We start from the raw sequence: 23622 nt of genomic DNA on the forward strand, positions 1-23622 counted from the left end.
CGAAACAATGTATAATTTCAAAAAATAAACAATTTTTTTGATATATGAAATAGTCAGTTTTCAATAAATTGCTAATGATAAAAAACCAAACAGATTGTTTGATTGTAAGCTTAGCAATTAAGGCTCAGCAACTGGTTAGAAACAAAATTTTTTACCAACCTGCAAAGAGTAAATATTTGCAAACACTTTTAAAATAATTTAATATGCCCTGAAAAGCAGACAATCTTGAGTAATTGCTGAAATTCTTCTTTTGAGAAAACATGACTCTAAGCCTTGATAAAGTATTGATCACTTGCTTTCTACTTATTTCAGGAGGTATTTTTATATTGTAAAAATTTTATAGAATTTTACAGAATCTTGTTTTCCTAGCATCAAGTGAAATCTTATCATTGGTTGAAACGTCAAATTTTGATTTTGAAAAATCTGCCATTCTTGAAACGGTCACATCTTTTTGGTGGTCATTAAAATCCAGCGGAATACTTCGTTGCCCTTTGGGTGTGCTTATTCTTTATTAAAGTTCAAAGTATACATTTATTATTTCAACATTTAGAAATTCTACAACTCGTCGCCGCAATCGTAGACCCACAATATCCTGATGGTGGTGACGGATGCACACTGGGCGCATATTTGTTACCTCACAGTAATCCTGCAATGTACCTGAAATGCATACCACGCCAAAGTGAAAACATCAATGTAAAATTGAAATATTTAATTACACTTGGAGCAACGCTCAGCAAATTCATGACAGCAGTCAAAGAAAGTCCTGGATCAGTTGCCGACAATCAGAGTGTAAAAGATACAGCTATAAAATTATTGAAAAATAAAGCAGCAGGATGGTTTGGAAATAGAAAAATACCCATTCCAGGATATCTTCATCTCCCTGGCATTCACAAATGCGGTGAGCTCGAAGCAGTACGGTGCACTCCTGGAACAGTGTTCAACTTTTTCAACCAAAGTTGCTCAACAGGTAGAAAAAAATTCAGCAATATTTTTCAAATTGACTGAATAAATAAATATTTTCAGGAATCACCACCTCAATGCAGAATTTGAAGTTCTTTCTCACACATATACGAAAAATCAAAGATATCAGTAAATATATTAATAGTACAGAAGTGAGAGAACTGTTGCCGGATCTTTCTCATGTTGTACTGGCGACTGTTGGAAATTCTACATTCGGCAGTCTTGCAAATTTGTGGCACAAATTTAAAACTGCAAATCAAAATCTCACTTTTGGTATGATTTTTCAACACATCGTTTCAGAACAAATCGATTTCACAAGACTTATGAACTATGACAAAGAACAAACGTTGCAAATGTACAAAAACATGGCTTCAGTAGTTGGCTTGTACAATATTCTGAATGGAAATGTGCAGCCATACACAGTTACTCCTAGGATGATGATGGATTATGCGCATGGAACTGCAAATTTATTGTCCACTCAACTGCCATCGCCTGACAAAATTTTGAAAAAAATCAATCGACATTTTGAAAAAAAATATTAACTTGACCGTACGCAACAAATTTATTTCACACTAATACTTAGTCAAAAAATTATAATAAACGTCATCACATAAATGATCATTTCTTTACTTTTCATTAGAAATTAAAATTATTAACTCCAATCAAATGAACGTAATGATGAAATTTCCACTTATTCAAACAGGGCTCAGTAATAACCCGAGAAATTAACAAACAAAAACGCCCCCGTCTCCAATCAATGTATTCGGTCACACTGCCACAATGTTTATGTAGTGTTAAGTACAAGCTAAATAGTAGATGGAAAATTATTCTTCAACAATATTAGCAAACTAAGTTATTAATTTAATAAAAAACGTTTCACACGTAACAACACACTTTTCTAACTGATCAATGGAGAAATATGTAAATAACATTTCAAATTTAAACATAATATAATATAAAATTTCACGTACTTAAACATTTACATTGTTGTTCAGAATTGACCTTACTGAAATTGATTTTGATTCAAGTCAACTCAGTTTTCAACAAATTTATTTCATATATTTTTTATTATTCTCAAATAACCCAAACATTCATAACTCATAAATAACTTAAAAATCAGAATGACCCATCACCTTGTTACTGTAAATTAACACTACTATGTGTTAAGTAAATAACACACGTTTCAATTCATGAAGACCAATACAAATTACATAAACTAAATTATAAATATAAAAAAAATAATTTCAATTTAATGAACAAAATAAAGTAGCCACTTTTCAGTTTACTACAAAAACAAAATCACATCAAGTGCTATTGCGATACTGTCATTCTGCACCAAATGTAGTTAATTCACTTTTTTGCAAAAGAAACTTTGATTGGATGATTTGGTGTCACCTTGAAATTTTGCAATGTGTCTCTTGCTGTTTTGGATTGATATTCGTTATCGAACTCTACAAACGCAATATCGTGGCGATTGGGAACCAAACGAACTTCTTTAAAACCAGGGAACCTTTAAATTTAAAATTGAAATTTTAAATATGAACTGAAAGGATAAAGAAAAAATACTGATTGAAAAGCATCTGCAGCATATGCTCTGTCGCTTCTTCTGGTAAATTTGTGCAAAATAAAATTTTATTCGGTGGCGGATTGCTCTCTACTGAAACGTAATTGGTTCCCTCTGAGGCTCGCAATCTGGCCTTTTCTGCTGCTATACGTCTCTTTTTTTCTTTCTTCGACTCGCCAGTTAAATCTGCATTCCTTTGGTGCTCTTTCGGACGTTCGACATAAGTGCCTTTCAATTTAGCAACTGCATCTGATTCTGATTTAGCGTACTGGATTCTCTTAAAAGTCAAAGTAATATCTTTATGATCGGAAGAATCAACCAGAAGTAAGTATTAACATGAAACATAAAAACGAATCTCATTAAAAAGTAATGCAAATAACACTTATATGCACGACCGCCACAACTGAATAAAATTTATAATTACCATTGGTTTGTCGTAAAATGGGAATCCTTGCATAGATCGGAGAGCATTAGTCGCACTGTTCAGATCTTTAAACACGATAAAAGCCTGTCCTCGCATTTTCAAAGTTTTCAAACAAACAATATCTAATATTGTACCAAACTGGTGGAAAACCGCGTGAAGTGCTCTCTTTAATTCTGCAAAACTTGAAAATTTTTAAAATTCACAAACTCTGATTTATTAATTTACCATCTTTCTTGATCTTTTCATTTAAATTATTCACATAAATTGTTTGATTTGGAGGAATGTCGGCCATTTTAAATCTTCAACAACAATGCCAATGTTCTAAAAAAGCAAAATCACAGTCAGTTTGTTAAAATAAGCATCATAAAAAAACGATTCATTTTTATTGATTATTTTCAATGTTAAACATTCTAATAATCGTTAAATCTGAAATCACACAAATGTCAAGTAAAATAAAAAAGAATGAAATAGTTGCTTGAAATAGTTTGTGTTCAAACAATTTGAAATACCTAAAAACTGATTCAATTGTTAATTAATTTGAAACTTTTTTCATAGTTTAATAATTACAAGTAGTTACCACCATACTCCAATTTCGAGTTTCACTCATGCTTACACAATTAAAATTAAAGCAATAACTGTAAAAAATCGACAAGAGAAAGGTAATACAGTATGCAGTTTGGAAAATCAAGAACATTTTTTGTAAAAGCAAAAAATGTTTTTTGGATAAAATCTTTAAAGCTATTAAAACTTTTTTAATTATTTAAGTACATTATAATGTACTAAAATTTAGAATTTAATAAAGATAAAAAATAGTTATTCTACAACTGCAGTATGCCAGTTTGCTGTTTGCAGATTGGGGGAAAATTTTATTTCTAACCACTTGCTGAGCATTAATTGCTAAACTCTACAATCAAACAATCTGTTTGGTTTTTCATCATTAACAGTTTATTGAAAACTGACAAAAGATAAAAAATGATATGAAAGTAAAGCGATTGAACAAAAGCTAACTGCCTAGAGAACACAGGTCTAATAAAAAATAAATATAATTGTACAATTCCGATTGATGCAACGCGTTGCAATACAGCGTACTGTATGTTATGACAAATGTCTTTTTGGAAAATGTTAGCATTTGGCGACTAGGGTTTGACAAATGTGGACAACAGTCGACGAATGCCTTTCAGTGAGTACAGTTCTAATGGTCTTTGACAAATGTAATCAGCATGAATCAATCGTTCAAACAGTCTCTTGAAGTTATGATAACCCGCAGAAGACGCGCTCTTTGTATGGGCCCGAAGAAGATTGCTCACAATCTTATCCTATGTTGCCCGAGAGTATATCATTTTGTTTCTAGGCTTTTTATTCACAATTTCTGTCAATCTCATATCAAACTGTTCCTTCATATACATTACCATGTATGAACAGTAAAAATGCGAAACAACATAAACGTTGTTTAGATTTTTAGATTGAGATATGCACTAGTGCCACCGGTAAATGATATGCATGTTATACCTATAATGTTACGCTTGCGTTTTTTTCATCTAATCTACACGTTTATCAAACCGTAGTCGCCAAATATTAAATTTGCCAAAATGTTAACATTTGTCAATTTTTCACATTTGTCATAACATATAATGTAATACTGATATAATTTATCATATAATAATTGTATTATACAATTTGCGGTTCTCAGATTTCCAATTTCAATAAAAATTAATTTTTGTTGGGAATTTTATCAAAACATCATGCATATCATGCAATAATATATAAAACATTTAATAAAAAATAAATTGAAAAAAAAATTATAAAAATCATATATTTATTGATATTACACAATTATTTATTAAATATCATAAAAGAATTACAATCGCACAATATTATATTTGAAAAGTTGATGAGAGTGGGTGAAATATGGCATTAGGAAGCGTGAAACGTGATAAGTCGCGTCATCAGACCAAGAAGGAGAACAGACAAAATACGGACGATAAAACGTTGAAACTAGGACAGTGGGGATTTCAACGCGTTGCAAAATCAAAACTGACCAATCATATTGGTTTCCCGTGTTCTCTAGGCAGTTAGCTTTTGTCTAATCTCTGAAATTAAAGTATTGAAAAAAATGAAATTTAATGAGAATAAGTTAATAAAAAAAACAAAGCTAATAACTGAATATATTTATTTAATTTAAAATTAAAAATATAATAGATCAATATCAATAGCAATTTTTAAACTTTTACAGAAAACTACTACAGAATTTTCTTGCGTAAGACAGGCTTTAAAATAATTCATTTTTAATAATGACAATCTCTAATGCATACTCTTTTATATTACACATATGGAAATTAATTTTGAACTACTGCTTTGATTTTTGAAAATTATATTTTATTGAACCTACTTAATTTGAAAAATTTTACCGTATTCTCTACTTCATTTACCGCTTTAACACGAGATTTGGAGTTTTGAATATGTTTCGTTCGCACACGAGAAGAAACCGCCATATAAAATTCTCGTTACGGAAACAATTTGGTGAATGTCTAAAAGAATCTACTTTTTCATCTGATACATTTCCTGTAGATGTTGATGAGGTTGTTTCAGCAGGGTTTTTTGATACTGGTATTTCTAATAAATTTTAGTATTTTGCTAATAAAAATTGTGTAAGTAAATGATTCAGGCTCGTTGTTTTGGCTTTCATGGAAATTTTCAGTTGCTATAGTCGATACATTAACTTCTCGAACTGTAGCTTACTGGAATTTCCCTTCTGATTCGCTAATTACTGTGGTATGTCCATTCAAATTTAATGGTAAATGTCGCAAACTTAGCATTTTCCTATTTTTAAGTTTGTTTTTATTATAGATTCGGATGCAGGTTTGTTGGTTGCTACTTGGAATGAAACATCAAAGGCTGTTTTGTGCGTCTTCGATTTGATGTCAAATCGAATCGTTAGGCAGTACAATTTTAATCAGAAGGTATTTTGTGGAATGCATTTGTTTCATAATACTCAGATTGATATAATTTCAGATTAATTGTCTGGAAATTGTGAAAGACAACAGTTTGTCTTTAGAACGTTGGATATGTCGAACACCGCCATCTTTTCATTCATGGCAAACTGCGGTTGCTGTTGGTGTAGACGAAGTTAGTTTTTTTACAAGTCTTTATATATTGTATCAAAGTTAAGTCTTTTTTTACAAGTGAATATTCATAATTAATTGTATTTTTCCGAAAACTTCAGAGTTGAAAATTATTATACACGATTTTATATTTTAATTTGCAAATATTATCTTTTAGGGTCATGTGTATTTAATCGACGTTTGTCTGTCAAGTCGAATTGAACCTGAAAAAGAGCCAAATGATTCTACGGTGTCTGCTTTATCTGAAGATATCAATCGCACTCGTTTTGTTGACATTTTAGGTAATCTAAACTCTGTATCTGCTTCTCGTCAATTACGCGTTAATGATTTAATACCTTTTCATAGAGAAGGAATATTTTGCTTATCATGCGTTGTACATTTTCCATTAGCTATTATTTAATTAACTAAGGTACATTTGAATATATGTTTATTAATGTGTAAGGATGAATTTTATATTTTGATTTTATAATTACAATGAGTTGATCATTTTTTAAATTAAATTTAAAAACTGCAAAGATTTAAATTAAAATCTTTTGTATACAATGTAAAACGTTTTCAAATGTATATATATATTTGTTTTCATGGTATACATGTGTCACAGTTTTAGTTTTTAGAAATGATATTTCTAGTTACAGATGTATTAAAAAAGGATGTTTCTTTCAGCTGAACATCATAAAAGTAATGGCACTTTTCGAACACAGAATCGTTATAGGAAAGTTGAGATGCTTTTAAGTATGTTGCTGTAATTGAAGTTTTCATTTTTTTTGGTTTTTAATGAGTATTTGTTTACAGATGAAATTTCGTGTACAGCTTTGAAATTTCAAAAGCAATCCTTCATATTAGCGGTCGGCTTTAACTTTGGTGAATTTTTGCTGTTCGACTTAACCGAATTCATGTCAATGTGAGAAAATTGAATTGTTGTTTTATGAATGTTTTCTCAATGTTTTTTTTCTATTTTATTGCAGCTATTTTTCGAACTTTTTAAAAAAATCGATAGTATCGGGATTTTGCTTTGTAGAACCTGAAAATGCTATTCGTTCGACCCTGTATTGTTGGACTTTTAGGGAAAATTTACCAGATCGTCGGTGAGTTATCGACCAGTGTAGTTAATTGTTGTTAGTATTGAGAAAAAAATTTTTTTTACACAGATATCGTTCATCGATGGAATTGAGTAAAATGGTTTTTCTAGAAAAATCAGTCGATAATTCTGAAACAGATTATCAGGTTTTTATCGGAATGTTTTAAATTTCATAACGTGAGGATGATAGAGAGAGAAGAATTTTTTAGAAAATGTGTTCGTGCAATGTATGCTTTAAACAAACTCTGAGGAAGTGTCGAAAATTTGTCAGTTGTACACATGTTACTTCAACTTGCACAAATTCGAATGAATCGGACAGTGGTCGTAAGTATATTTTGGTGTAATATATGTTTTTTTTTGTAAAATTCACTGTCATAAGTTTAATTGTATTTTATAAATAATTGAAATCAATTGCACAAAGTTTGAATTTTATGTCATCAGAACTGAATGATTCATCAATCAGTTGTTGTACGTACATTTTGTGGTTGACGGAAAAAAATGTGGTGCGTGGTCATTTGTTCGACTTCAACGCTTGGTACAGATGCGGCATGCCGAGGCGTATTTGTTCTGGCAAATTGTCATTTTGCCCATTTTACACGTTGCACATCATTGAACCACCGTCGAAAGTGATCACTGCAAATGTGAGCAGATTAATTAATGGACAACAAAACGTTGAAAGCCGTTTATTTTCAATTCAGCTGCGCGACATTGCCGTCAGAGATGCGGTCTTTACCGAACACGAACTTTGCGGCTATGCTTGTGCCCTTTCGGCAACGGTGCGGGTGTTGTGCAAAAATGGAATGAAGCTTTACAATTGTCAGTCAGCGCCGGCTCAGGTGTGAATTTCGGTTTGGTAAAAAATTTTTGTTTATTTATTTGTTTGTTTTGCTCTTGTCAGGCCATTAAAGATGTAGAAAATATGGAAGTGACACAAGTATTGGAATCTTCAGAAGCATACTGCCGACTGTATTCGGTCGGTTTGGTCACCGAATCGGTGGACTATGACCATTTGGTGATGAATTTTATCATTATTATTATTGATTTTTATTTTAAAATTTAAAAATCTTTCTGTGTTTTGATTTGTTATATTTTTGTTGTTTTCAGGAAAAGCAAGCTGCAGCCGTTTGGTCGATTATGTTGAATGAAAGGCGTGTTATATTTTTGATGAAGTTTCTGGTCGACGTTACCGAATTACAAGCTCGCAAACAGTTCCTCGAATGGATTTGGGACACCTGTGTGATGATTAAGCACGAGTTGGCTGACTTTTGTACGTATCTTTCTTAATAGATTATTCATTTATCTATTGCCATCTGATGCTTTCAGGTAATCGACATTTGAACATTTTTGGTTTCGATCCATATTGGGAAACTTTGGTTTGTTTAACTAAATACCGAATCATTCTTGATCAGTTGTTATTATTGCATCAAATGGCTTTGAACAGTTTTGCTTTGGGAAAAGATGGTATTTTTTTAAAAAAATGTTTTGTTATTTTATTTTACTTTATACGACCGATATTGAACAGGTTGTAGTGAATTGCACGCTCGTCAAGAAGCGTTAACGTTGATTGCAATTTACGTTCACATGATTATATGGTTTCTGGATCATGCACTGGCGGTTAATATGACCAGTATGAATTATATATGTACTTAGGTTGTTGAAATTTTTACTCTCATTTGCGCACCAATTTCCAGGCTCACATTGGAAGTGTTTTGATATACGCAAAGCTGTGCATAAGTCAAAGCAAATATCCATGCACAAGTTGGTTTTAATTTTTTAAGAAACAAAATGTTCTTTCATTTAAATTTTGTTTTCATCTTGAAGAGATGGGATGTTGCTGATCGATATGTTTTTGAACGAAGTGGAGCAGACGGTTGGAAGTGGTTTTCGTGGTTTGAAATATTTGTACTCACCTACCCTACCTCATCTGTTGAATATTTACTTGTTTCCTGGGGTGGAATTGAAAATCAAGCATGCGATTGTATTTTATTTTATGCTCAGTTGCGTCGGTTGTCATCCTCCAGAAGCTCAAGTGCCCTCTCCGGTGAAATCAATTTCAAATTATATGAACAACGAGAAAAAAATAATTTATAATATAAAATTTGCAATTTTAAGGTTAACCGATTGGTTGAATTGTTCAACCAGCAGTTGTTCCGTTCACTGGATTCGGTGTTTGCAGATTTAATACAATGTTGTTGGCTATTTGATCACGATAATCACGAAGTAATTGCAATGGAGTTCTTTTTTTATATTATTATTAAACTGTTGTTTTTTGTTTTTAGAAGGGCTATGCTTATTTACGTGATTTGGCGTTGGACAATTCTTATTGTTTCAATAATAAAATATGGAATGAAATGTTGAAGCGTTTCAGTGGTGACAAGACGACATTGAATCGTTTTATGGATCGTTTAAGATGTTGCAAAGATGGACATGTATTTGAAACTGTTGAAAGGTATGCATTTTTTTAAAAATTTATTTATGACCATTTTCTTTTCAAAGCAAGATGCTGAACATTTTTAGCAGAATTGCATCAGAACTTGTTGGTCAGTTGAAGAATAAAAATTCTGATACCGTTGAAGTTTTTTGGCCTCGATATCTTCAACTGAACTGTCAGTGATTTTGTGAATAACATTTTCGAAAATTCATACAAATTTATATGAATATAAATATAAATATATATGTATATTTTGTTTTTTTTGTGTGCCTCTCTTTAGCCATTCTGCCGCAGTCGATGGATCGCGTGGAACGCAGCAGTTTTGATACTTCTTCACTTAATGCATCCACTTCTGTAGTTGATTCTTTTCCCGTGATCAGCTCATCCAATGACAAAGTATAATATATTAATTGCTGTTTAATAGTGGATTTTTTTTTTTGAATATTTTATTTTTATTTTCCAATTTTTTGAGAAATGGATGGAATGTGTGAACGCTTTGAAAATTGCTGATGCCAAGTTGCAGCTCACTTTGGGCAAGCAGATGAACATTGCCGCAAAAATGTTGCCTTTGATTAGCAATTTTTCCACCACAGACAGACGTACTTTTCGTGGAACAAATCAAACAAAAAAAATAGAAATTTGTATTTATTAATTTCAGAATTGGAAAAATATCATACTGATTGTTCTACTACATTAAAAGATATTCGTAAACGGAAATGGAATCGCGCTACATTATTACCTCGGTATTGTTCTACCGTATTATTATTCTTATCATTATTTTGATGTGTAAAATTGACACTTGATTTCAGAGAATATTTTGCCAGTGATGTTGATGATGATTTTCCGCCGAATTACAAAACAAAAAAGTATACGTACAAAAAAAGGGTTTTATTTTCTTTTTTCTAATTTCGATTAATTTTACTCAGGATGAATGAAGAAACGTTGTGTTCATCAACTGTTGAAGATTCTTTTGTCGAAGTGTCTCCGTTTACTATTGAAGCTTCCCGTGCAGACGTGCGCTGGTATTTATTATTAATATTCATTCATGATAGATAGGTAGATTGAGGAGAAATTTTACTTTTACAGTTCGATCGATTTGGAACGTTTTCAATATATTTTGGATGCGCTATTTTTGCCTGATTCTGAGTCAGTAGTTGCAGCTGAAACAGAACCGAAAAAGCCACGGCCACCGATTCTCAAACTTTCCACAAACTCTGCAATGAAACAAGAAAAAAACACTAGTATGAAATTGTCCCATAATTATTTTTATGAATTTTTCTTTACGAGTTGGAGGAGGATGAGTAAATGTTATTTTTTTTTTGAGCAGAAAAATCTTCCGAGTCAGTAAAGGAAGTTTCTTTCGAATTTCCGGCTGAGGAAGAGGAAGAAGTGTTGGTCGAAGATGAAGAAGAAGGTCGTGAATATGATGAGAACGATACTTCGACATCGGACGATTCTTACTCGATACTGTCCATCGACGACAGTGATATCAATGATCATCCGGATGATGAATCTGAAGATGGAAGGTAAGTAGCAGCAGGTGGAGAAAAAATGATGCACAAATAAAGAAAATTAATAAAAATTATTACGAAATTGTGATCGATTATTTTTAGCCAACCACCGATCCAATCGGCTACTGTACCTCATGAAGTTATTCGACCGGTGGAAAAAAATGATGCACAAGATGATGATTTGTCGTTTGAAGGAAACGAATCTGGTCGTTGGCTGAACAATAATCAGCCGAAAATGTTACAAGTTGTACAGGTTGAGCAGCAAGTAATTCTGCCTCGAAGCAAATCGAATGAAAAGAGAAGTGAAGTTGTCATTGATGATCGACAAATGGAATTGGTTTCCCAATGCAAAGTGGAAAGTTTCACTTATGATGCATCGGTGGAAGATCCGTTCATCAGTGATGATGAAGAAAATGAAAATGATCAACCATCTCGTTTTGTGGAAACGTTTGTCAGTTCTGTGCAATTGAAATACTATTCGAGCGAAAATCCCACCGACCAATCGCATTTGCAAACAATGCATGGTGATGTGCAGAGTGGCATGATAAGCGGTGGTCTATTGAGCGATGACGATGAATACAGTGCAGGCGACGAAGCCGAAAGCGAACGACTGATTCGCAGCAGACGGTTCAACCCAGCCGATGCAGCAGCAAAAGAAAAGTCGTCAAGTTCAGCAGCACTGAAATACCAAATATTCGTCGGCGGTGTGGAAATGGAAAGGGACTTCAATTCACCACTGGTGGGCGAACGGCCGCCATCATCAGTGCCAGGCGACAGTGATGAGGAGGAGGAGGAGAAGAAATCTCAGGCCCAAGTTTACAGTCCTCCTATGACCAGGGCACGAGCGAAGAAAAGTGAAAAATCGAAAAATAACCCGCATGCTGCTGCTGCTGCTGACGACGGCAATTAAAGGCGGCCATCATCCTCCTTTGTGAGAATGTGAGGGAATTGTTTTTTCTTTTCCCACAGACACTACTTGCTTAGTTCACTTTGCAATTTTTAAATGTATCTATTTTTTTTAAAAAATCATTTGTGGTTTTCACTGATGAACAAAAAAAAATACGCTTAACAAAAACACATCGCGCAGCTGGCTTGACGGATTAATTTTCTCGTTCATTTCAACGATCACTTGAACTGATAATGATCGCCTGTTCGTATTCGTCCCAGTCGGCCGAATCTTTTGACGAATCGAAATCGTCATTTGAGCACAACAACTTTTGCAACACGCTCTGAGGCCAGAACAGATGTACCATAGCTGCGTAGGCGACAAAATTGGCGAAGAAGCAGATACCTTTTCATTCAAAAAAAATCATAATCATGGATATTCAAACAGAATGAATATACATACAGCACAATGCCAATGTATGTACCTACCATTCAAAACTTTGTAACGCCACAAAACAGAAAATTCGCCCACGAGCGCACCCAACGCCACCAGGTAAATGAACCACACCATGTAGCCGGAACCGAAGTGAAGTAGAAACTTCGACCTGTCAGACGAATCTCTTTCCCTGATATATATAATAAGGGAAAAAAAGAAAGAAAATGTAGTAGAAGAAAAAAAAATTTTTTTTTACCTCTGCAATGATATGCGCAGTTCCGTGAGGAACCATTTCATCAGCAGCAACCTCAGCGCAAGGATCAACCATCCGGGCCATGTTTCGACAAAATGATTTGGCAACAGTTCCACTCGAGACATCTGCAACGCAACCTTTTTGATGAGCAGCAACAAACAAACAACCGTGATACCGTAGCACAGATGGTCAGTGTCAGTTGGGCAGTCAGAGCCAGTGGACCGAAGATGGTGGTCAATTTCCTTTTGGCAGGAAAATGTTGAAAGGATTTGGGCCACGACGTGGCGAAATGGACGAGCAACAACGCGAACAGCACGTCGGCAAGGGAGAAAAGCAAATCGCCGACGTGCAGCAGCGGTACAATCGACACACCGCCGACAACTATGGCAATGCAATGCCCACAACGCACACTGTAATACAACACTTGCAAGCCGACGAGCAAAAGCATCGCCACCGAAGAACGATGGCTTCTGAATCTGCCCGAGCTGATCGAATACAAATGCGCCCCAAAGAGGCCGATGAAGATACAACAGGCGAAAAGGTACAATTCCAACGTGTCCTGTTGTTCCACGGAAAACTGATGCTCCAATGGGTTACGATTTCTGCGCGAAGGATGACCATTCACTAGCCACAGCTCGTACTGCAAGTCTACAACAATTCTGGACAATGTTTTCATCGAATAATTTCCATTTCAAAATTATCCATTACCAATTGTGCTGTTGAAGGGGACCCAGTTGCAAGCGTCGTCCAAAATACAATTCACCAAAGCCAAATACCAAAACCTGGCTTGAATTACATCTTGAATTCGAAATGTCAACTGATAGCCGGAAATTACGTTCGTGCGATCATCTTCATCTGGACAAATATTGCCAACCGGGCATGGAATGGAACGAAAAAAATCCTGACCATTTTTTGGAAAGCATCTACGTTCAAACGCCAGGTCACTCAAGCGGGACATCAACTGCTTACAACTGGCATTGTCGGATCTGAAAAGAAATCAATAAAATGCCAACAACAAACAAACAATATGATGAACAGTTCTGCAATTTTACCTGTATACTGTTTTCATCTCTTCAATCCAATCCGATGCGATCAATATCAAATAGCCGGCCGGTTTGGCCATTCCATCGGTTATATTACCGAAAATAAAGCCCCGAGTAGCTTCCAAATCGGCTGGATCTGTTTTTTGAAATCCAAATCCTGCCAACAAAGTTAGCAACGGATCGCCACTGCCGTGATGCCATCGACCGGATATTTTCACCGTCTCCACCACGTTGCTGCTGATGCTGATCAACAATATCAACGACGACGATGTGAAAAAACAATTACTCAACACACCAACACAAGCCATGTCGATCGACGGCTAACAAACATTTCAACTCATCTCCATCAAAGATACAAAAAAATCACCTGCAAAAAATTTGGTTGCAAAAAAATAGAAATTATATTACAATCTTGAAATAAGTGAACAGAAAGCAATTTTCTCGGTATTGACAATGGAACTCCAAAGTTCAACAAACTGAAAAAAACAAAAGTATCAATCAAACTGAAGATGAAAAATATTTTACTATTGTGAGAAAACGACAAAGAAAAAAAAACGATCAAAAATAAATAAATAAACAAACGTGAATAAAAAAAATTACGCCAGTGCGACTGTTTTGCTGACAAAAGTAAATAATTGATTTGAATCTCTGATTTCAGCCAGTTCCGCCCTTTGGCTTTTATTCAACGACTTTTCAAGCATGAACGAAATATGCCGATGAAATCTAGTAAACGGGACATTATCCGCTTCTGCAAATTTCATCTAAACAAATTACAAAATAATAAATTCCATTCATTTTGCATACGACAGAAATCGTATGTTTGATTTTTCTCCATTTGAACATTCATACTCACCCAATGAAAGAAGCAATCAGCGGGTGTTTTATCAGCTCCAGTAAACAATGCCGGATTCTCCAACAATGCCCTAGCTACCATCACTCCTGCAAATTGTGAACACAAAAGCAAACAGTAACGCAAACAATTGAAACATTCGAATTTGTTCAACCTTCCACTCCAGCATGCTGATGATAATAGTGAACGTCTGATAAAGAACGCACATCGCCGTTAGCAACTACAGGTATTTGTAAGCTATCTTTGATCACTTTGAAGACTTCCACGTCTACTGGTTCGTGACGCTGTTCCACAGTACGCCCGTGCACGTTGATAAATGTTATACCAGCAGATTGAAGTTTTTGGCACAAATCTACAGTATCTCTAAAAAACAATACAACTGAAGTAAAAAAACATTCAAATTATAGGATGCCAATCAACAACACCTATTGGATTTGTCGGTAATCAATCTGTGATGTGTGTAACATCAGTGATCTCTGCATCAGAAAAAAAATTATCAAAAAAAAACAATTTCAGCAGCTTACAGGTTAAAAAATAATAAATTCAAATAACCATTCGTACTTTAAGTTTTCATAAATACGGATTTTGACAGAAATTGAAAATTTTGAATCCAAAATTCGAAGACGACTTTGCTTTATCAGTTCAGCCAAATGAGATGCATTGTCCAACAATGCGCTACCACAATTTGCATCCAGAGTTTTTCTACATTTTTTTTTCATATTATTCATCGATCAAAACAGCGACAATATTCTTTACCTCTTTGGACAACCACAATTCAAATCTACACCATCGCATTGCCTAAACAATTAAACAATGTGTGCCGTATCAATCATAAAATGTATACAACTAAACAAACGTGTAAACAATTTCGGCAGCTTTCACAAAATCGTCGCAGTTATCAGCTGCAAATTGAACAATCAAAGGTAAATCACCTAAAGCAACAACGGCAAATATATTAATTTGTTCAAATTTCTTTTAAAACGATGCAATCAACGGTGTCCAAGGGAAAACATGTTACTTTCATCAGTATTTTCAAAATTGAATATTCAAACTAATATTTACATAAATGTATCATAAACAGAATAAAAAGCTTAATAAAAACAATAATTAATTAATAAAAATTATCCAACTGATAAGTATACAGTATGTCAAGTGTATAAACAGTAAAGCAGATGACAGAAATTGTACTATCATTACTGTTTATGTTTCTCTTACTGAGCATATGAACGTTTGCGAGTTCACAGTCATTAAATATTGAATGTCCATTATATTAAGATAGAAAGTACTGCAAATAAAAATAAATGCAAAAAGAGTAATTCATATAAATAAATAAAAGTGAAACGGTATAAAAAAACAGTACTAGCATCAGTTGAAAAGTCAGCACGTCGCGCCTTTTCAGATTGAATAAAGCACTTCGCATATATCATGGGAGTGAAGCACAACTGACAGCCATACAACCGCAGAAGTCGGCGAAAAGAAAGCCTATTGGTATAATTTGAACAAGGTGGAAAATTCACTTACAGAAAGCAGCAAAATGCAATTAAACTTACTTTGAATAACGAACCATTGGGGCAGATATTTTTAGTGGAGCAGAATTTGAAAATAATTCTGCTATATTAATTTTCGTTCGGTCATTTGTCATTCTAAATTAAATCTTATCAAGGACATTTACATACAAAATAAGACCGGCGAAATGTAAAATATTATTACAACAAATTAGAATTTTTTCAAAATAAATTAGAATTAAAAATTCCAACTGTTTTACAAACATTCTTAAATTAAACGTTGCAAATAATAATATTAAGCAGAAATGAAAAATAAATGTGTAACGCACAAAATTCACAATAGACATGAAACAAAACTGAACTTTGAACGTCTATCCTATTTAGAAAGACATTTCATTGCCAGATTTTCGTTCATACTATAAAGAGATTAGATATAAATTATTATTTATTAAAAATGATCAAATAACCCAAAACATATGTATCACACTTGCATTACTTACTTTAAAATTACATTGTTTTAATATAAAAATACGCTGGAGAATCGGTTACAAAACAAAAATCAAGTGCAAATTATACTAATTGTGTAAACTACTACATTGAAATATTCCGAGAGTTTAAGTATAAATTATTTTCATGAATAAATTAAAAACAACATGAAACAAATTGAAAATTTATTTTAAATCATTTAAATTTTTATCCAACAAACGTGTCACGTGAAATTATCAGAAGCAGCCAAATCGTATAGCCGCGATAATGTTTAAGCATAATATTGATTTTAAATATTAAATTTTCATGAGAATTAATATGAAAATAGTAGATTTCATCTAATAAATTTTTACTGCAAATTCGGTCTTGTGTCAACAGTACTGATAAGATTGTCCAAGCAAAATTAGTAAATTTGAATTTAAATTTTTTGAAAATTGTAAAATTTGTAGCAAACTGCGTAAATTCAAACATTTTCAAATGATGTTCCATCTTCTTCATTTTTATGACGACTTCGAGTGAAAAGGTACAGTATGCCGTTGCTAGTACAGTACTCCGGAAATTTCGAAACTTTCAAATAGTAGGAAATTTTGCTTTGTTTACTTCAACGCCATTCTTTGCTATGGCGAGTTGTACTGTGGCTTGGGAGAAAAAGCCATTAAAACGTCCCAGACTTGGTCAACCAGACGTTTACCCGCAAGATCCAAAACAAAGCGAGGCAAATTATAACGATACATTTATTTCATCAAATTTTTTTAATGTAAACTCTCTTAAAGGATGAATTGACTGCGGAAAAAGTTAGGCAAGGATTTATATATAAGCCGCCGCTACTGAACGAATATGAATCGCTTCGATCTCAACGCTTCGACGAAAATTTAGAAGACTATTTTATTAAAGTAAAATCTGTAGTTTCTTTTTCTTTTAAAATAATTCACAGATTTTGTAGCTTACACAAAGCTACAATGCTATTGTGAACAAAAAAGCAGAAATTAATGCTTTGCAAGATTCTTATAAGAAGAAGTCCGGTTTCAAGGAGCCGTCAATATGGCATGTGAGTGTCATGCTTGTTTATACATGTTTTATCTTATGTTCATCAGTTTAAGTTATAATTATGATTTGTAATTTGTTACGAAACATGTGTAATTATTTTATTGAATAGTTTAACTCTGTGATTTTCCTGTTAGCGGTAATTTTGCAGTTTGTTTTTCAATATAGCGAGAAATGTTTCTGATTTTAATTGAAACAAATTAACTGATGATTTTCTGTTTTGCGTTTTTACTTTAATTTAATCTGTTGGCTATTTTAGATCAACGCTTATTTTTTATAAAATTATTCCTCATGTATAATTTTACAATATACGAAATATGTATAGCTCTATTGATGTTTTTCTGATTTATAATTGATTTTATATGTTTGATTGATGTTTATATTGTTTATTCCTTTATTGTCAGTTGAATTTTTGATGAGAAAACATTAGAAATTGTAGTTATTTTTATAAAGTTTTCAGTTTTTTATTGCACCTGTTTTGTTATGTAGTTGATCGATTTCAAATTATTTATTCCATAGTGTTGAACAAGTATTACGAACATTACTTGAGTGTTGCAATAGCGTTTAATTTGTACACTTTAGCGTACAGTATCAATTGAGAATAAAATTAGTTAAAATTTTGTTTTCAGAAAATGTTGTACGATAAATTTCAATTTAACATTTAGTTAGCTGCGAAACCAAAAGGACAGGATACTTGGTTCAAAGATTTATCTGGCAACAAGCCTTTGTCAGCTCTTGGAAAACGAGTATGCGGATTTTGATAAATTTGCTCTGAAATTGAAAATTTAGTTTGAAATTTAAAATTTAGTTTCCATTTTTGAATAAAAAAGATGAAATCTTATATACATTGGCGGAATTCAATGTACCGATGGTCAGAGTAGTTTGGTTTTTGAAAATGACCAACGCTCATATTGCTCAACAGCAAGAATGTGGAAAAATGAAAAAGAAACACATGAGTGATCCATTTGCGGGTAAGATTTTTTTTTCTTTAATTTTCTCAAGTTTTCAGGTAAATTAATTTTCCTGTTCTAGATTGGACACATCTTGTGATGAAATATCTTCGGGATTTATGTTCAAAGTTGGGTGAATTTTTTTCGTTGAACTTGGAAGTGCCGATGAATTCGGAATTTGAATGCCATTACAGGCATTGGCAATACACAACTAAACTAACTCGGCATTTGTTTGAAGTAGGTTTAAAAATCAAACGAGTAGCAGTCAGTGAACATTGAGAAAGAGATGTGCATTATCGTTGTTGTTTTTTTTTCAGGAAGGATTGTTGGATAAAGAGATATTGTTGAACGGTCTTTTAGATATTTTTGCGGAAAAAATTTACGCATCTTCTTTTGGAATTCTGAAAATGCTTGTGCCAGTTTTGCTTCAAGTAAGAAAATAGTTAATTTGTGAACGGCATATCTGCTAACTTGGTGCAAATGTATCGTTGAAGTTTATTGACGGATTCGTGATGTCAGTGTTATTATCAAGAAGACTGGTCTATTTGGCTTGCAAAGTGCTGTCCGCTATGAAAATTGACAACCTTCAAAAGAATTCTGAGAATATGTAGCATATTTTTTTTAAAACACATGTTGATAGCCTGTAATTTTATTTATTATTCAGGAAAGAAGAGGAGGAGGAGGAGGGTGCGTTGGATTATTTGAATTGTCCGTTTCATCGAACTGTTCTATTCGGCTTGAGCAATGTTATTCACGCTGTGCTGATAGATTGTCCCACAGCTCTAGTTAGAAATTATTTAGTTGGTTCATTTGAAAAAGAAAAGCGGATATTCTTCATACATTTCAGATATGGAATGAGATGGAATGCGAAGATACTGGTGAAAATGGAAAAGCATACCTTTGCGGTTCTCCTTTAGACTTGCTTTATTGTTCTCCGGTCGATCTTCCGTTATTTGTGGATCCGTCGACGGAATTTGTAAATTTTTGCATTATTATTTTTCTCTTTGTGTATTGTATTTAGTTATGTTTTTATTGTTGGAAAAAAAAGGTTAAGAAAGAGTTGGAACGTTTGACAGAAATGGTGACCGAAAGAAGCAGAGCAGTAGAATCTCATTGGTCATATAACAAATGTCAACATTCTGGTTTGAGTGAGAGTGATTTGATTGTTGTTAGTTGCGCATTTATTTAAATTTACAAATTCCTTTTTAAGGTACAATTATTCAGCATTTTTTGTCAATTTTGGATTGTTTGGATAAATTTAAATTTGAATATGTTAACGAGACGAACAATATTGATACTTTGTATAAGACAATTTTTCAATCGGAAAAGAAAGAAATGAGAGTGGTTTGGATATATATATTTTTTTTAAAATTATTAATAAATTTATTTGTAACTGCTTTTTTTTTGGAAATGTCGCAGGATGTGGATTCAATTGCAGTTCAGTTTTTGTGCCATTGGGCAGTCAGTCCTCATCGGTACGGGTCTTACAGAGCTGCGGTTGTGACGCGTCTTTTCGAAAGGCATCTGCAAGAAGTGAAACAGTTTGAAAATATGATAATTGATTAATAATTAAAAAGTGACGAATTTCAGCTTTCGAAGAAAATGCCACAAGTTCGACATCCGTTTCAAAAATCGTTGTTCAATTATTTGCACAATCAAGCCCCTAATTTGGGTATTTATTTATTAATTTTTTCTTTGTTCATTGAAATTCAGAATTTTAATTTAATTCCACCTATTGATTTATCAAGGTGAAATGTGCTCGTCGTCGGAAATCAAACCTTTCACAAATTTGATTTTATTATTTTCTCGTCTGATCGAATCGGATATTTTTTCTCACGATCAGTACGTGTCGACATTGGTATCCAGCGGGGATCTGATACCGAACGGTGCGAATATTTTTCATCCATTGCAAAATCAATGCTCATCCTCATCATCTGCTGTCGAAAATGTCTCCAACACCCAGTCTGCAGTTTTGATGTCAAGCAATTTTTTTTCTGAACAATTCAAACCAATTGAAGTCAGTTATTCAATCTTGTTGTTGTTGTTCATATTAATTTGTGTAAATTGAATTGGAAATTTATTTTCATTTAGAATGTCGATTTTAATTATTTCAAAGATTCGGATGAATCAAAATTAGATTTCGACAGAATTATCGACTTTGCAGATAAAAAAACCACTTCTTCCGACACCGGTGAGAGTTTGTTTTGTTTGTGTTTATTTATTAATTATTAAACTTTTTATAATCTAGATTCGTGTTCTTCGAAACGTGTTCCAAAATTGTCCAAGCACTATTTCAATGTTCTACACTTTCCTGTACCTCAAGTAATGGAAAATTAATTGTTCTATTCATGTGTTGGTTAATTTGTTGAAAATTAATTTTGCCCATTTTTTTGCCATCATTTTCAAAGGACGACCAGTACAGACACGAGTGCAATCAGAGGCAGTTGTTGTTGTTCGGTTCCAATTCAGACCAATATTCAAGAAAGCATATTTTAAAAAAGGTACGCAGAGAAAGAAAAAAAGCAAAAAAGTAGACTTTCTTGTGTGATGTAAAATTGATCCGGATGTTTGTTCTTAGTTAACCAAAGAATTGAATAAATTGTGGAGCAAGAAGACTTCTGCAGAATTGACGACCACCGGTCTGATCCGAGTGAGGAAGATTATCGATTCCGAATCGCTTTGTTCATTATCTCGAAAAATACGGTTAATTTAATTGAAATATTCCATTTTTGCATATAATCTTGATATTTTTTTTCAAATTAATTAATTGTGCAGGAATTTGGTTTTCTATGATCAGTTTGCCGTGATGGATTGTTGTTGCGACGCGGGTATTGCTCAATTTAACAGTTTCATCAGTGGTCAGTCGAATTGTTTGCCAACGTTGGAAAATTTTGACTTTCTGCTCGGCCTGCTTGAAGAATCGTCCAATTTCATTTCATTGGTTGAATTCGTGGAAGCGGTATGTGAGAAGTTTATTTTGAAATTGCATTTATTATTAACAAATAAAATAAAACATGCACTGCTGTAATTTTTATTTTTACAATAGATTATTTGTTTGTTGCCAAAATTGGAAGCACAAATTGTTGAAAGAAATTTTCAATGTGCGAATTCGTTGACATTACAGTACGCCGTGTGCATGGTCGGCTACATGCGCAAGCATCATTGTTACTTCATACAGTTGGAGTCGGTCATGTGCAACATTTGGCGCAGTTTGTTGCTTTATGTGAAGTCGAAAACGGTGGTGAACAGCTTTTCGGCCGAGCGTTGTGTTTGGGTCTATTTGCATGATTTGTACCAGTGCTGCTCTTACATCAGGTCCCTGCATGCCGACTTGTACCTCAACTCACGGGATTGTATTCAACGCTGCCTGTGCGTTGAAACCAAGCCCAGCTGTTGCAACGATTTGCGTACCTTGTTGGCCGACGTGTCGCAAGACATCATGCTCGACGTTCTGTTCCAAGAGTCTGAGTTAGTGAACTAATTGCGTACAATATAATATAATATAATTATTAGTATAGTTTCCGAGGAATATTTTTTTATTTCATATATTTTTTCATTTTAAGTTTGGTAATTGAGCCGAATTTGATTCAACGATTGGTGGAAAATGCAAACCTTTGTTACGCGTTTGCCATTGTTGCCGTCAAAGCGTTGTGCGGTTTATCCGGCGACACCGAACGGTATTCTTTTTTCTATTTTCAATATGTATATGTATGTCTTTTTTTCTTATTTTTGTTTTTCCATTTCAAGTTTATTTAATTTGGTTCTGTTTTGTGCTGATGTCACTGCTCTTTGTCCAAATTTGAACGCAGATTGGCTGGCCGTGTTCAAAATTTTGTGCTGTCCATTCAATTCAAGTCAAGACCAATCCTCTTGCGATTCATTGCTCAACATCGATGTATGCAGGATGTATTTTTTTTTCTTTATTTTTTTAGTATGTTCATTTTTTGAAATAAAATTCAGGTTAGTGATCACCGATGCTATCAACCGCTCACTGTACTGGTAATAACGTTGATTAGTCGAATGTGCATTCGTCTTGAAGATTTTATCTTGCACGTTGCCATGCCGTCGTTATTACCTTTGTGGAAACATGCTGGTTCTGGTCAGTAGGGTTTAATTTAAAAAAAAATTTTTTTTTGCTTGATCTGACATTTGTTGATTTCACATACAGCTAAAGTGGAGAAAGGTTCTGAAGCATCGGCAAAGTTAACGTTGCATTTGTTGGGCAAAATTTTACTTTTTTTCGACTATCAAGGTAGAAATAGAAGAAGAGGATGTTCAGATATATATATTTTTTTAAATATACATAAATAACAATCAGCAGCAGTCAAGAGATATAGAACTTTTGGTTTTGTTTTCAATTCAGGACCTAAAAATGCTTTACCAGCGAAAACGAAAGGTGAACTGTCGTTGATTTGCAGTTCTGTTGATGGTATGGTTCCGGATGCAATTTTAACCCTTTTGATTGCCATACTGATGTTGGGTTGGTATTATTTGTTTTCAATGCTTCTTGTAATATTAAAAAAAATTTTTTTTGTTCTGTAGATGATTCCAAAGTGCAAGAATTGAAATCGAAAGAAAATTTTGATACGAAACGTTCTGCTGCAAAACAGTTCGTCGAGTAAGAAAACTGACTGACTGGCCGTTTGCTATTTTTCTGCTGAAATTTTTAATATTAAAATTTAAATTACGTTTTTTTTGATTTTTTAAAATTCAAAGAGAAGATACAAACACTGCTGGCAATAGTGACATTGGTTCAACTGCGATCCAGTTGCTCGAATTGATTTGTCGTCAAGAGTGGACGAAGCGTAAATTTTTGCACAGCACTGATTTGTTCGATCCGAAGCGATTGCTCAATCCTCTGGTCAATCAAACTCAAGTGATTGAAATATTTTTTTTGTTTAAAAATGAAAAATACACTGATATGAGATGAATATGATCGATCGATCGATCGATCGATTGATTGATTGTTCAGGCTCAACGACTGCTGCGCATGATTACAAGAAGCGATTCGGAAATATTGCTCAAAAAGTTCGACTCTTGTACAACGAAGAAAGAATTGATTTCTAAAGTTTTGGACAGT

At 33.5% G+C, this 23622-nt stretch overlaps 6 protein-coding genes across 6 annotated transcripts; 4 read left to right on the plus strand and 2 right to left on the minus strand.

Annotated features, from left to right (window-relative positions):
- Positions 1-260: 260 nt before the first annotated feature.
- On the plus strand, positions 261-1502 carry Tsp_09887 (hypothetical protein). Its single transcript, XM_003370625.1, has 4 exons — positions 261-281; positions 354-495; positions 551-967; positions 1024-1502. Exons 1-4 carry the CDS (start codon positions 261-263, stop codon positions 1500-1502), a joined length of 1059 nt encoding a protein of 352 aa, XP_003370673.1.
- Positions 1503-2167: 665 nt separating this feature from the next.
- Tsp_09888 (putative RNA recognition motif protein) lies at positions 2168-3240 on the minus strand. The gene is made up of 5 exons (XM_003370626.1): positions 3174-3240; positions 2949-3121; positions 2527-2801; positions 2332-2470; positions 2168-2176 (listed from the first exon to the last, which is right to left on the minus strand). The coding sequence occupies exons 1-5, from the start codon at positions 3238-3240 to the stop codon at positions 2168-2170; spliced, it is 663 nt and encodes a 220-aa protein (XP_003370674.1).
- A 1616-nt stretch (positions 3241-4856) lies between these two features.
- On the plus strand, positions 4857-12000 carry Tsp_09889 (hypothetical protein). The gene is made up of 19 exons (XM_003370627.1): positions 4857-5019; positions 5614-5742; positions 5796-5908; positions 5961-6074; positions 6228-6351; positions 6734-6802; positions 6863-6971; positions 7036-7155; positions 7219-7294; positions 7358-7472; positions 7590-7984; positions 8253-8415; positions 8472-8521; positions 8970-9154; positions 9517-9597; positions 10506-10601; positions 10666-10820; positions 10904-11105; positions 11193-12000. Exons 1-19 carry the CDS (start codon positions 4857-4859, stop codon positions 11998-12000), a joined length of 3267 nt encoding a protein of 1088 aa, XP_003370675.1.
- Positions 12001-12208: 208 nt separating this feature from the next.
- On the minus strand, positions 12209-16827 carry Tsp_09890 (dihydrouridine synthase (Dus) superfamily). The gene is made up of 15 exons (XM_003370628.1): positions 16769-16827; positions 16118-16200; positions 15414-15459; positions 15314-15355; positions 15119-15259; positions 14712-14920; positions 14512-14646; positions 14308-14455; positions 14075-14183; positions 13717-14027; positions 13373-13650; positions 12840-13241; positions 12668-12789; positions 12475-12580; positions 12209-12381 (listed from the first exon to the last, which is right to left on the minus strand). The coding sequence occupies exons 1-15, from the start codon at positions 16825-16827 to the stop codon at positions 12209-12211; spliced, it is 2364 nt and encodes a 787-aa protein (XP_003370676.1).
- Positions 16828-17050: 223 nt separating this feature from the next.
- Positions 17051-21769, plus strand: Tsp_09891 (transcription mediator subunit Med12 superfamily). Its single transcript, XM_003370629.1, is given in 21 exon segments — positions 17051-17305; positions 17322-17441; positions 17492-17611; positions 18258-18338; positions 18401-18563; positions 18625-18779; positions 18860-18973; positions 19037-19149; positions 19207-19327; positions 19390-19518; positions 19597-19684; positions 19753-19886; positions 19962-20075; positions 20133-20214; positions 20291-20559; positions 20634-20739; positions 20791-20864; positions 20951-21043; positions 21121-21245; positions 21318-21512; positions 21667-21769. 21 exon segments carry the CDS (start codon positions 17051-17053, stop codon positions 21767-21769), a joined length of 2754 nt encoding a protein of 917 aa, XP_003370677.1.
- Positions 21770-21826: 57 nt separating this feature from the next.
- Positions 21827-23609, plus strand: Tsp_09892 (hypothetical protein). The gene is made up of 8 exons (XM_003370630.1): positions 21827-21990; positions 22106-22219; positions 22290-22437; positions 22503-22641; positions 22906-23022; positions 23085-23160; positions 23259-23418; positions 23469-23609. The coding sequence occupies exons 1-8, from the start codon at positions 21827-21829 to the stop codon at positions 23607-23609; spliced, it is 1059 nt and encodes a 352-aa protein (XP_003370678.1).
- Positions 23610-23622: the final 13 nt, after the last annotated feature.

This window comes from Trichinella spiralis (assembly GCF_000181795.1).
Source record: "Trichinella spiralis strain ISS 195 chromosome Unknown Scfld610, whole genome shotgun sequence".
Classification (NCBI taxonomy): Eukaryota; Metazoa; Nematoda; class Enoplea; order Trichinellida; family Trichinellidae; genus Trichinella; species Trichinella spiralis.